The 13,975-nt window shown below is 57.0% G+C and overlaps 1 protein-coding gene across 1 annotated transcript in view; it reads right to left on the bottom strand.

Moving 5' to 3' along the window:
- The window catches only part of MYOM2 (myomesin 2), a 63,864-nt gene extending 50,422 nt beyond the window's left edge, over window positions 1-13,442 (bottom strand). The window contains exons 1-6 of the mRNA XM_070781757.1: window positions 13,286-13,442; window positions 7,598-7,718; window positions 6,415-6,633; window positions 3,327-3,489; window positions 3,080-3,237; window positions 1,725-1,817 (exon numbers count right to left, since the gene is read on the bottom strand). Of these exons, the coding sequence (XP_070637858.1) occupies window positions 1,725-1,817; window positions 3,080-3,237; window positions 3,327-3,489; window positions 6,415-6,633; window positions 7,598-7,707 (743 nt within the window). The 5' untranslated portion in view covers window positions 7,708-7,718; window positions 13,286-13,442. The remainder of the gene's footprint in view (window positions 1-1,724; window positions 1,818-3,079; window positions 3,238-3,326; window positions 3,490-6,414; window positions 6,634-7,597; window positions 7,719-13,285) is intronic.
- Window positions 13,443-13,975: the final 533 nt, after the last annotated feature.

Raw genomic sequence — 13,975 nt, 5'->3', positions numbered from 1 at the left:
GCACCCCAGGTGAGAAAGCCACCTCAAATTAAAGCACTCTCCTAAACAGCAGCTGGCCCCTCTCCCTGTTCATAAACTGCATGGCTCACTGCCTGTGGACACTTCCGGAAACTCTAGGACTCGAAGGAGCATGGATGCCCGGCCCCCACCGTCCCCCAGCCACCCACACCCCAGCGGACACGGGACTGCCTGGCCACTCCATCACAAACCCTCGTGCTCCACTCTCGAAACCTGTCCTCACCCCGTCCACCCGCCCACACGCCGCCACCTTGCCTACATTCCGGCCAAACTGCCCACCTGCCCTCCTGCCACTCGCAGTGGTGACTCTTGGGGACCTGTCAGACCTGCCCTCCACCCTGTACCTGACAACAGCCATGGTCCCAGCGGATGGCTTCAGGGTAGGGGGGGTCGTCTCTGCTCTCCTGCTCTGAGATGCCTGCCGATCGTTGCAGCCCCGGGGCAGTGCCCCTCCTGGGAGGCCCCGTCCCTCTGCCATCACCTGCAGGCCTCGCCCTTAGCTTCTCCCCAAAGACGTGCCCCTTCAGCTTACACCCGCCCCATGGCCGGGCTGCGTGTCTGGATCTGGGTGCCCAGCACCATCACCCTGGCCTGATTCTCCATTCCTGACGTGCACAGCTCACCTCCGTGTGCTAGACCTCCAAGTCAGGAAGCCAGCTTCTGGCTGCTTTATCCCAAGCTCCCGGACAGTGTGGGGCACACAGTAGGTTCTTAGCCAACAGTGCCAGTGGGGCCTCCAGCTGTTCTAAGCAGCCTCAGCTTTACTTTAGAGAAACAAAGTCATGACTCAACACAGACTTTAATCTTAACTGTAGCCTGTTAGCCTCTGTCCTCATTAACCTGCATAATGTTATGATCTTTTTGTAAAAAATGAAAGCTATGTATTCAGAAAAGCAGAAAGAAAATGAACAGCAGAATTTCACTTTTTGTTAAAAAAATTGAAGTATGCATAGAAGGTGAATGTTGTTTAAGAGAAACAGCAGTGCTGTAAGTGCGCCAGAATACTGACCCCAGTCGCTGGAAACAGGGGTGAACGTCATTATCTTTTACTTATCTGTATTTACTGCACATGTGTGCATGCTTAGTCGCTTCAGTCGTGTCTGACTTTGCGACCCCAGGGACTGTAGCCTGCCGGGCTCCTCTGCCCACGGATTCTCCAGCAACAGCACCAGGGCGGGCCGCCGTGTGCTCCTCCAGCGGATCTTCCCAACCCAGGGATCGAACCTGAGTCTGTTAGGTCTCCTGCATTGGCAGGTGGATTCTTCACCACCAGCACCGCCTGGGAAGCTCACCTGTATTTATCACATGTTTCCAATTTGTTGTGAGGAAAAAAAAAAAAAAAAAGACACGTTTCCTTGAAGAGTGGAACTTAGGGATTGTGGCACAAACCTGGGAGAAGATTCAGCCAGGCTGGTGGGCGGGCATGAGGGTGTCTCAGCTTTCCCTGTGGCCTCATACCTGGACTGACCGCCGTTGTCCTTCGATAAACTGTCTAAACCACCTACTCCCTTTGTGTCCAAAGCAGAAGCCTGGGCAGAGCTCGGGTCCACACCCCTCAGATGCCACCAGGGAGACGGAGGGACACTTGTGTCTCCTGCCAAGAGTTAACTCAGAAGCTCCGGGACCGCTGTGCGGAATGTGGAGTGAGCTGCCCTGTGCTCCTGTGTTTGGGGCCTGGCCACCTGGGCAGGCATCTGGGTGTTTACCTGTTGATCTCCAGCGTGTGCACACCATACTTGCTGTCGATTCTGTACTTGCCCGGCTCCCCGGCCTGGCAGATCAAGCTGCCGTCCTTATACCTGAACAAGGAAAGCACCTGAGTGTGAAGGCAGGTGGAAGTCTGGTGCATGTCCCGACCTTGCTCGTTTTCCATCCCTGCCCCCGCCTGGCCCCACACTCACACACACATGCGCACGCACACATGCGTGCACACACACACACACACACACGTGCACACACGCATGCACACACACACGCATCATCGCCCTGCTTCTGCCTGAGTCACTGCTCACATCTCAGGTGGATGAACAAGGGGAGCAGCTTCAGGAAGGGTCCAGAACCCCCCTCAACTGTTTAAGAGGGGTCAGCTCTCACTAGACTCCGACGACCTGGGCAACCCTCAACCTGCAACAGAGCATGGGCCAAGGTCCCCTGGAACTTGCTAGAAATTCAGGATACGTCATTCCAAGAAAAAAATGTAGCCAAGGTTGTCAGGCCCTGGTATAGCCTCTGGAAGCTACAGGGTCACCGGGACTCACATGGAGAGACCCAGCTACTCTGGTCTCACCGGGAGGAGGCTGGACCAGTGGTCCCCCAGGACAGCAGAACCACGGCTCCCCAAGACCAAGGGCAGGCAGCTCCCAGTCTCCCTGCCTATCAAGCAGCCAGAGGAGCCAGGTAGACACTTGTCTCCTCTGCTGCCAAGAGACCCAACCTGGGACACGAGCAAAATGTCTTCTGTGGCCAGACAGACCCCAGGGACCCGGCATGAGCAAGTAGGAAGGAAATGGACAGATATGTCAGCTTAGCAATGCACATCAAAACCAAGTGTCGATGGGCTTAGAGACTTCATCTGTCAGTATCTCAAGGCTCCAGAAACCCTGCCCTGTGGTTCCAAAGCCTTGGAGTTTAGTGTCTCCACTCACACGAGTGAAAGCAGAACCGTGGGTGTCAACGCTGGTCATTTCAGGGAACCTGGTTCTATTTTACTTTATTGTGTTTCCCAGCTGCATTGTGCTGCTTGCAGGACCTTAGTTCCTCGACTCGGACTGGAACCCCAGGCCACCGCAGCGAGAGCTCAGAGTCCTGACCAGGGGCCTCCAGGGAATTCCTGGGTTTTACATAACAGTCCTCTGGACAATCAGTTGGCTCAATTGCAGTGAAATGAAACCGCCTGCCCAGGACCCCGGGCGCGTTTACCGCTGCCTTTCTTGTGTGTGTTGTTCCCTGGAGTGGGTGCCAGGCTCCCTGCACACGGACCTTCTCCATCCACCCAGGTAAGCAGAAGGCCGCAGAGCCTTCAGAGGGGAGCAGCCGGGCCACCCGAAGGGCGCCCACTCACCACTGCACCACGGGGGTGGGGAACCCCTGCACCGTGAAGCACAGCTTGACTGACATCCGCTCCCAGACGGTGTGCGAGCGCAGCCGCACCAGGATCTCGGGCGCCCGGCTTATTCGCTCCTCAAACGAGTGCCGCTCCCAGGCCAGCCTGTCGTCCACCTGTCTAGGGCCCGGCACGGTCAGGGCGCTGGGGGGCGCCCCGGGCCCCGGCCCCACCGCCCCCGGACGCCCCCAGTGCGCACGCCTACCGCATGGTGCAGGCCGTGTCTGCCCGCGTGCTGCAGGGCCAGCCTGTCCAGCTGGTCCCGAGCGTGGGTGCGGGCCACGTGCACATCCTCCTCCAGCTGGGCCAGCTCGCTCAGGTAGCGCTCCCGCTTGGCCTCCCCGTAGGCAGCCACCATCGACTGGTACCTGCATGAGCCGCGGAGAAGGGGCCGCGCTTACCATGGGCGGGGCCAGACCCCGCCTCCCCAGGATCTCCTGGGGAGGAGAGCTTGTTCCCCTCTGCTCGCTTGTTCCGCAAGCCCTGCGTCACACAAAACCCACTCGTCTCCACCTGAGGCTGCCATGTCTGAGTGAATTAAAGACCCAGGTAAAGCCTTCTGAACTAGCAAATTCAGAGTGAAATAGTCTGTATTCCAGAGCACACAGTCGGCAGCTTCTCGGTCTATAGGGGCGGAGAAGTGAGGGGCCCACTCCTTCTGCCGAGGGCTGCCTCCGTGGGCCCACAGATGACCCCCGACACCCCTGCCCAGCAGGCATCCAGGCTCCAGGCCAGCTCCAGACACCCTGATCCTGGCTGCCGGGCTCCCATTCACTCCAGGAGACTCGCCCACGCAAGTGGCTCTGCGGGTCTGTGCTGGAGACAGCGGGGGCCTGCTAAGCGGGCTCCCAGAAATGGAGCCTTCTTGTCTGCAGGGATCCCACGAAGTGACAGACACAGCAGTGATGGATCTCTGCACGTGCCGCAGACTGTCCTAGCAAGACTGAAGGATCAGAAGTCCCACCTTGACCTGTGTACAAACTACGAGCATGGGGCTTGTTGATGGCACCACCAGCCCCTAGTGATTTATAATCGAACTGGAATTGCCCCTCGCCCCAAACACCCTCACTCAGGACACTGACAAAGTGTCCCTACTGGTACCTGTCCAGGAGGCCAGGACCCCATCCATCCTCCTGTGCCGAGTAATGTCAGTGTCCGAGCTTCTGCCCTAACGACACAACCCTTGGACAGCTGCGTGAGACTGGGGGGCCCACTTTGCCCAGGACAGACAGACAGGCATCAAAGGGACACTGCTAATCGGCTGTATCTTTCGGGAGGACACACCCAGACACTTCAGAGCACACTGGTGCCGCCTTGGCTTTTATCTCACATGAAGAGCTCACAGCTTAACTCACACTGATCGAGCCACAATTTTGTCTTTCACCAAAGACACATTTGTCCTGTAGATTAAACTCGTATCTGCCACAGGACGTAAGGAATAAATATGTGCTTTCAGAAACGCTTTTGGCCAGCAAGAGTAGTAAATCATCACCAGGACTGGAATTCATCTAACTCCTCAAATCCCCCTACACCCGCTCCCCTCTGTGGCCAGGACAGAGCGGGAATTGCTACAAAATCTCCACCAATTCTGGCTCAGCTCACCAAAACCTCCAGCTGTACTCAGGCTCACTCTGAAGGGAGGAAGGACCTTGTAGGATCTTTTGCACGGGAGATGTGCACACGGGGTGTGAGAGTAAAACCCTGTGAGGGTCCTAAAAGCAGCGCCCAAAGCCTGGGTGCTGGGCTCCGTGGAGGGCGGGCACAGCCGAGCCCTGTCCACGCTGCACCTGCTCAGACGGACTGACTTTCACCCTGAGCTCCAGGGACACAGTAAGATTATAACCAGTCACCGAGAATCAAAATACATTCTTGAGTCAGATTTGCTACTGCAAGAGAGCAGCTTCAAAGGTTTTAGGCAAACTTCCAACAGCCAGAACTGTCACAAAAGTCATTTTTTGCTGAAACCACACGAGTCACAGTAATGACTCCCTAACTGTTCAAATCAACACAAGTTTACTTTCCTCATCCACTTCACCTCAGGAAACTGAGGAATGGGAACTTATGGGACAAGATCACGCCAAGTTATTAGTAAAACTGATGGTTCAAATAAAGATAAAGTGATAAGGCTCGGGTCTTGTCATTTGCTGTGCCACAACTTAAGTAGAGTAGAACTCTTTCTGCTATAATCCAACACATAAAAACCCAATTTCTTAATGTACACATTTTGAATTGATTCTTTGGCAAAATAAGTCTTCACTTGACAATAAAATTAATTTACAGGACAACATTCCCATAAGGCATTTAAAGATAATTCAAATTTTCAAAAATAAAGGCTAATCTTTTCAGCTATACAATATTTTCATTAAACAGATTCCTTAGTCATAGTGCAACTTTCAGACTAAAACATGTTGACCTAAATCCCTTTTTTCCTCTTGAATTTTGAGTGTTTTAGAGATATAGAGAGAAATTTCTAGAAATAAGTAGAAGGTGAGGAGGAAAAATAGAGCAGATACAAAGCATTCTCAAGATGCGTAAGCACTCTGTTCTTAGAAGATTCAAGTAAGCTGACCACCAGCTTCTTGTGATCTGGGTTAATTTTAAGCCCGGCATTCTCAGTCACCCGCCCCATTCCGGCAGCTTCTCCCCATGAGCTGAGCCAGTAGAAATGTGAAGCACGAGGGTCCACAGACCACTCCCTGCAGCTCCATGTCCACAAGGACAGACGGCTGGCACCCTGGCCCCTCTCTGGAAGGTCCCCTGCTTGAGCGCAGGCCTCACAGCTGGCCATTGGTAGCCCGAGAGGTTGTTGATGGAAATTTGAAAACTCCAATTCACACCTTTAGGTCTCGATGTTTCCAAGTATGGCAGTCATGTTCCCTGGGTGGGGAAGTGCATTTAGCGGGGAGGGGACAGAGGCCTGAGGCCAGCCCAACTCTGTCGTGGGGAAGTAGACGTGGGTCCCCTGGACCATGGCACTCCTCTCTGCCCGAGGGTGCAGAAAAGCCACCCCGCTTGCTTCCTTGCAGGGACCAGTGGAGACGACGGGGGTGCAGAGCAAGACGGGCCGAAAGCAGCCGCTCGTGGCTTTTGCTGCAGCAGGAGCGCCCCCGCATCTCCCAGGCCCCTCCAGCTCTGCCCCCGCTCTGTGGCCACACAGCCCCCAGTCCTGGGCGGGGGCGCCGAGTGTGGTGGTGGCGGGGGTCCCAGGCCCCTCCAGCTCTGCCCCCGCTCTCTGGCCACACAGCCCCCGGTCCCGGGCTGGGGCGCCGAGTGTGGCGGGGGTTGGGAGTTACCTGCGCTTCCTCTCCTGCGCCTCCTCTTCCAGCGCACTGCTCATCCTCTTGGCGCACAGCCGGCAGGTGGTCCTCCCCAAGGTGGTGTCCCCCAGGCTGGTCTCCCCCAGGGTGGTCTCCCCCAGGGTGGACTCTCCCAACGCCGCCCGGCTGGACTCCCTCTGCGAGGACGACTTCCGAGTGACCGATCTCTGCAAAGACGACTGGGCGGAAGCGCGCCTTGGTGCAGGGGAGAAGCGCAAACGTGTAGTTACAAACAGCATCACTCTTTCCATCCCCCCAGCCTCTCCTCGGAATGCACGGGCACCCACGCCTGTGGGCTCGCCTGTGTGTACACACCTACCTGCTCGCGCGTGCACACACTCAACCCCGTGTGTGACCTCCTCCCCATCTGCCCGTGTCCACCCCCAGGGGCGCCCCCTCTCCCCAGACTCAGCTCCCTGCCACCCCCGCCCGCCCTCTGGGGCCAGCAGGTGCCCACCAGGCCCTTCTGGCCTGAGGCCGCAGTGATGTCTATCTTAAGAGATTTGAAGCTCCCCAAGGCTGTGGGGAGGGGCGGCGAATGTTTGGCTCTGTTTGTTCCTGGGATGGCAGCCGACCACAAGGGCCACGGGCAGCTCTAAATATAGAGGCCGCGGAGCTGAGGCCAGAGCCAGTGCCAGTGTCCGTCTCCTAAATTATCGCCGCAGGAGCTCACTGATGAAGCTGCAGCTTGACACCAGCCCATCAGACAGAGAGCAATCTACCTTCTGCTACCTTTGTCATTAACGTAGCAGTATTCTGAGATCAGCTTCCATCCAGTCATCACTTTGCCCCTACACCCCTCAGTCCCACCAGCATTCCCTTCCATGGAGTTCCTTCTCATGGTCCTTGCTTCTGGGTGAGCTTTTAAATTCTAGTTCTGAAGGCATGTGAAGGAAGATCCCTGCCTCATGAGCTAAACCCGGGGCTCAGAGCTGATCTAAGAGGACCTGCTGGGACCTGCCAGGATGTCATGCAGTAGCCCCAAAGCTTTCTGTGCAGCTGGGGCTCCCAGCTCCCTCTCTGCTCTGGACACAAGCATCGGGGATCACAGCCCTCCCTGAACCCCCAAACCAGTTCATCTCTGGGCTTTAGGAAGCCTCCAAGGTCAGACACAGCTCATACTCGAGATCAGCCGCCTCATCAGTGACTTTTGACTTACTTCTTTTTCGCTGAGTATTCATCCAGAAGGTACCTTGTCTGGATATTGCGGTACGACTGGTCAAAGTGCTTGTGTCTCTTTTGGTAGAAGGGCACAGCAACGAGCGACATCTTGGCAACTCCTGCAGGAAAGAGCAACAGGCAGAGCTGAGGCCCTGCATTTCCACTGACCAGGCTGCTGCAATTCCTACACGAGAATAAACTCCAGCTAACTAAACCCTTCCTAAAAGAAAAGAAGGGGACAAAAGGAAGACTCTCTAAGAGGAAATAGTGTTGGACACCTATTAGGTCCCTCGGCACCTGACTGCCTTTCTTGTTTGAGTCCATAAAAAATTAGAAGACTGAGCTACACTTTCCACTTAATTAATAAACTCACCCAGTGTCTACAGACGACCTAGTCTGTTCAGGCAATGTGGAAAGCAATGTGAGTGATAAGGATAAAAATAACTGAAGCACAGGTCAAAGAAGTACACAAACACTTAGAACCCAAGCGAGGAGGAGACAAAGCAGAGAGAGGCACGAAACCCTCTGGGAAATGGAGTGGTTGCGGGAGGGGGGCACATGGCCCTGGAGTGCGGCAGCCAGCAGCCCCGAAGAAGGCGCCGTTTGAGAGGAGCCTCTCTGGGTGGGGAGGTGACGGCGGCCGCAGGGCGGGTGAGGGCATCCCTGGAGCAAGGCGAGGCAGGACACAGGGTCGCAGGGTCCCAACAGGAGAGCTTTCACTCTGCAAAGACCACAGCCACATGCGGAGCATTCAGCATCTGTGCAGAGGCTGAAGCCACTCCTGATTGAAGGGGCTTTGAGGAAGGATAGTGTCTCCAGGACACACCCAGGCCCACCCGTCTAACAGCCTGGCCCACTCACGGGCGACCTGTCAGCTTACTTCATTGGGGGAGCAGGCCTGGGGACGGAGCCCAGCTCAAAGCCTGCAGGGTGCAGGAAAGTGAGTGTGTTTTGGCTAAATTCTCCCCAAGCTTCTCTCTGCTAGAACAGTGGTCCCAACCTTTTTGACACCAGGGACCAGTTTTGAAGAGGACAGTTTTCCCACAGACTGGAGGGTGCAGGGTTGGAATGATTCAAGTGCATTAGATTTATCATGCACTTTATACCTATGATCAGCTCTTCAGATTACCAAGCATTAGATCCCAGAGACAGGGGGCCCCCTGTGGCGGGAATGTGGGGGTCTGAGGCAGGGCGTGTTAGCAGCATGTGCTGCACATGCCCGCCAAGCCAGTAGCCCGCCAGCTTCCCAGCTGCCTGCCTCTCTGAGGGGAGCAGACAGCGTCCCCCAGGCCCTGTGGCTGCTGACCTCCAGACAGAGGGGCTCAAGGACCCCCCAAACCCCAGTCCATTCTCATCTTCTGTGTTCAAACTGGAGTGATCTGGCCCAGAGCACAGCCCACAGGACAGGGTGAAAGCTGAGGGGCAAGCATAGGGTCCTGCCTGCGGCGAGCCCCTCACTCCGCACCGCTACCCACACTCCTGAGTGGAGGCTAGGAAGCCTTCCAAACACAGGGTTTGTTCCTCGTCTGTGACTCACAATCAGGTCCCTTTAGTCTGTGATCTCCCAGAATCGCAGAACTGCAGAGCTTGGCAAGGTCCTTGGGGGTTAGCCAAGCTCCTGCCCTTGGGGGAGGATGGGCAGGTGCCCCCGTGGCCAGAGAGGGGAGTGATTTCCCAAAAGCAAACAGAAATGCCCTGTGTGCACACAGAAGCACACAGAAGACCAGGTCCAGACACCACCAGACTGCTCTTCCTGGGCCTTTTATACTTTTCTGCACTAACTCATCTCCAAATTCCCTCCTAAAAGCCAGCTAGTCAACCAACCACCACGGATCCCTGGGGTCCAGCGTGTGGCACATGGTGTATGTCTGACTGTAAACACACAACAGAAACTTCCGCCTAAGGGAGCCGATGCAGACGCAGCCCCTCCATCCCACCCAGCTCTGAAAGAGGTGCTGTGACCCTGAGGTCAAGTGCGCAGGTTCGGACACCTGCAGCCCTGGGAGGGACTCGACCCTCCAGCGCTCTGCGTGGCTTTGGTGCTCTTGTTCTGTCTCTAACCCGGACCTCCGGCTGAACGTGCACGCTCCGCAGGGAGGAACGCACACCTACACCAGTGGCCGTCTGTGCCTGGCACACTAGTGTCTGTTGTTATCGAGCTTAATTGTGTAGGCAGGACGGGGCATCTGAAAGCACACGCTTATCATTTTAATATCTGCAGTCCCTCAACTTCATCCCTGGGATTTTCCAGGGAGTGACTCAGAGCGAATCTTCAAGGAAAGTTTCCCCTCTAAGAAGGCACACATTCCATCTCTGGAAACGGGTCGCTGAGTCCATGTGTTGGGGGCCAGGGGTCATCACTCAGAGCCAGTTTCATCTCCGAGACGCCTTCTCCCACCGGCCGTGAGCTCGTGGGGAGGAGTCCTACGGCAAAGAAGCCCAGGACACCTTGCAGCTGCGGCTGCACCGGTGTCCTGGCCAATCATGATATGTACATGTCTCTGCTGAGCCACCCGTCAAATCTGTCGCCTTTCTTGGCAGAGGGAAGAGTCCAAAAATGGCCAAGGTGACAGGGGAGAATAAGCTGTCAGGATGTGTTCAGAGTGTAGCAGCTAGCACCCCAAAGAGGCAGCCGCCCCTTGGCAGGACCCCGGTCCTGTTCAGAGCCAGCGCCCCGCGGGCTCTACGTGCAGTAGGCGCCCAGCTTGTGCTAGGCTGATGGGTGGCTGGCGAACCCACCCTCTCCTGCTGCGGGCGAGCCCTCTGTGGTGATGGGGACGCAGGGCTGGAGTCGAGTGCTTGCCCTTCCCCTGCTTTGACTGTGGACTTGCCGGAGATGCGTCCCCCAGGACATCAGGGGCCCGGTGGTACCTAGCCCCCAGCCCACACGCTTCTCCACTCACTGAGTAGACATCCTGCCCAGAGATCCAGGAGGCTCCCCCACATCCACCCCGCCCACAACGGGCGCACCTGTTCGTGCCAGCCAAGCATGGACCCCGGCTGGTTGCGTCTCGAGGATGGAGAGGCCTTGGGGGTGCCTGCTCCAGGCTGACAGCAAACTCCTACCTTTGTGCATGAGACCCATGCCAGCAGGACTGCACACAGCCAGAGCCCACGCCAGGCCCCGTGCAGGCGCTGCTCGGTGGACCTCGGGTTCTAGAACCTGCCCAGCTGTGCCCGTCCCTGCCTGCCCGGGGCCTGTAGATGTGGGGAGGATGCCCGTGGAAACGAGCCCTGCAGGCCCAGCCCCTGCTCCAGAGTTGTAGCCCCTGGGTCTCAGGGGACCATGGGGACACAGCCAGCTGCCCTCTGGGGATCCTCCAAGAGGAAGGGGTGACAGCCTGTTTGCACAGACCTCCCTCCGCTTTCTCCTCTTTAGGAAAACAATCCCCTCACTCACCCCTCAGCTGCCCCCAGCACAGCCTAAGGGAGTGAGTCCCAGGGGAGGAGGCACTGGGGCCAGAGCCCAGCTCTAACCCCACCGCCCACCCGGGTCAGCGTCTTTCACGGAGAACAGAGGGGCTGGGGGAGGGGGCAGGGCACACCGGGCACACTGGTGGCCAGGCTCTGTGACCTCCAGAGACAACACCCCACTCTGACCACTGACCGTCCTCCATACAGAAGGCACACAGTCAACCAGTCAACCGTGGTCAAAGCACACGGGGTTCGCTGTTTACAACTGTGAGTGAATTTACACAACTCAAGCTGCGTGGTCTCCTTCTGTCCCGGTTTGAGTCTCGACCTTTCCTGCGAGGAAGCCGCCTCAGGTGATGAAAATAAGCCGCCTGCTCCCGGGCTCCCGGCAGCAGAGCTGAGCGTCCGTCTGACCCGGAGCCGCTGCTCTCCACCCACGGGTGCTCCTGACACGTTTGGGGATCGTGAGCCCGAAATGAAACACGAGCTGGACGTGCCTCCGTGGCAGGCTCCGCCCTGGTCCCGTCCCGTGAGGATGGACCGGAGTCATCACCCATGTCCCCAGAAGGACTTTAATCCGTGGAAACATGTCCATTTACTTCCATGCAGTAAAAGAAAGTGTGGTTTGTGCAGCTAAAGCGCTCAGAGTCCACGAGCACAACAGGTGAGAGCGCCTCCAGAGAACAGAGCACACAGCCGCCCCCACCCCGTGGAGCAGGCCCCCACCCCTCAGCCCATGGAGCCGGCCCGCCCCACCCCCCACCCCAAGGAGCCACCTCCCCCCACCCCGTGGAGCCGGCCCCCACCCCTCACCCCAAGGAGCCGCCCCGCCCCCACCCCGTGGAGCCGGCCCCCACCCCCCACCCCAAGGAGCCGGCCCCCATCCCGGTTCCCAACACAGACTGCTTTCCCTGAGGCTTTCCAAGCTACTCAGCCCAGAAGTCAGTGTAACAACAGAGCACAGAGTAGCCCTTCAAATCCTCACCCCCTGACGCGGCCTGACGCCTAATGTCTGGTAGCCAGTTTTTCAAGTGTTCCCCAAATAGCCTCTGAGCCCCGGGACTGAATGTCTTAGCAGTTCCCTCCTTGCTGCTGCAGTCCCTGGGAGCTGGTCCACACCGCCCCGGCGCTTAAGCAGGATCAAATTAGACAGAGAAACAGGATAAGGCGCTGCTTCCTGGACAGGAGCACTGCCCTCTCCAGCAGCCCAGCGGCCTGCCGCAGTTTTCACAAATGGAGAGAACTAGCAACAAAGGAGATTATCCGGAGATTTCACCCCACAAACTTTACCCACTGGTTTCCTTGTCTCCATAAGAACACGTGGGCCAAGTTCCCTAGTTCAGCGTGAGCCTCACACAGATGCCCTACACGTACGGCCCAGCCTTACTCTAGGACAGAACTCTAAATCAGCTTTACCCCGAGTGCTCTTGGAAGCCTGTGTTACTGCTGTATTCATCAGGGCAGGACCTTAGATCAGGAGGTGGGGAGAGATCAGCATTTCTGGGTTTCTTTGGTGGCACCGTGTGGCATGGAGGATCCTCCCCGGCCAGGACCAGGGCTCGAGCCTGTGTCCTCCCATGGGATTCCAACCGCTGAGCCCCCACCTTCCTGCCTCGCTGCTCCCCCCGCACCCTGGACCTCCCGGGTGTAGGCTTCCAACCCCACTGCCGTCCTCTGGGGCAGCGTTTCAAAAGCATGACCAGCACTCTGGCTCTCTCAGGGGAACCGAGGGGGAATTGTGCAGGCTCATAACGCACGGAAGAGCTGGGGGAGCAGCCTGCTGCTGTGACGGGAGCTCTTGGAAACAGTGACGAGAAGCACGGAGCTGGCCCCTCCCTGAGACGCTGCAGTCCGGATCAGAGTGCAATGGCCCTGGGTTCTCTTTTTCTCTTAAGAAAATATCCAGCTTTATTTCACACCACTTCAAACCTGCCCTCTCTTGCCAGAGGCTCTCATTTCTGAGGCTCCAGAAAATTGCAGACATCCATCAACCGACTGGGGAACCTGGAGATGCTGCAAAATCCAGGCTAAGGTGCGAGGGCTGGAACGGGCTCAGAAGTGCCCAACAGCACAGAAAGTTTCAAATCCTGGCACAGAAACTCAAAGTTTGACTCCAACTCTTGGCTGACGTTTGTCTGCGACGAGTGGACTGCTCTGGTTCACGTTTCTTCCCCCAACACCCACTGGGAGTTTGAATGCGGTCAGCTCCTACCCACGCCTCAATCCTCCCTGCCCAGCCTCCCACAAGCAAAGGAGAGAAGAGGAGACTCACCGCAGGAGGGGCTGGCCAAGGGGAGAGGGTTCACAGGGCCGCAGGATCTGCTGGGGCAGCTAAGCACGGCTGCCTCCCGAGGCCCGGCCGCGGTCCATTTATGGCCGAGGAGATGCTATTTATAGAGCCCGGGACGCCTGGCCCCATGGGGCTACCTGTGCCCTAAATCATTAGCCTGATCTCAGGAGGGAAAAAGTCCAATTCAAGTTGGAAAAATGGAAACGCTAAGAGCATCCGCCCACACTCAACAGGTGTACCTTTCACACCCAGGAAACCGAGGCAACTGACCCAGAAAAGGAGCATGGGCCCGACCCCCTACCCGCCCGTCCTCCCTCCCTCCCCCACAGCTTCCCTCTGCACAGGGGTCCACAGACCTATTTCCAGCACTTCTGAGCTAAAGTCTCCCTGGTTCATGAGCAGACACCCCGAGACAGCTCTCTCGTGGAGAGTGGACTGCAGCAAACACTGAACCGTTTGGGCTCCAAACCCCGAGAAGGCTCTGAGCCGTGGGTGCAGGGAGGTGGCCTTGGTGGAGACAGGGGAGGTTCTGGCTGGGTTTTTATTTCAGAGACGACTCCAGCTGGGGGTTTCACCCCAGGTTTCATCCTGGGGTTAATTTACCCAGAACTTCCACCTAAAAGAAGACCCATGCCTAGTCGGCAAGTTACGTCTTATTTATAGTTATTACCA

Source organism: Bos indicus, chromosome 27, assembly GCF_029378745.1.
Source record: "Bos indicus isolate NIAB-ARS_2022 breed Sahiwal x Tharparkar chromosome 27, NIAB-ARS_B.indTharparkar_mat_pri_1.0, whole genome shotgun sequence".
In the NCBI taxonomy this organism is placed as follows: Eukaryota; Metazoa; Chordata; class Mammalia; order Artiodactyla; family Bovidae; genus Bos; species Bos indicus.
This window is presented reverse-complemented; position numbering and strand designations above follow the sequence as displayed.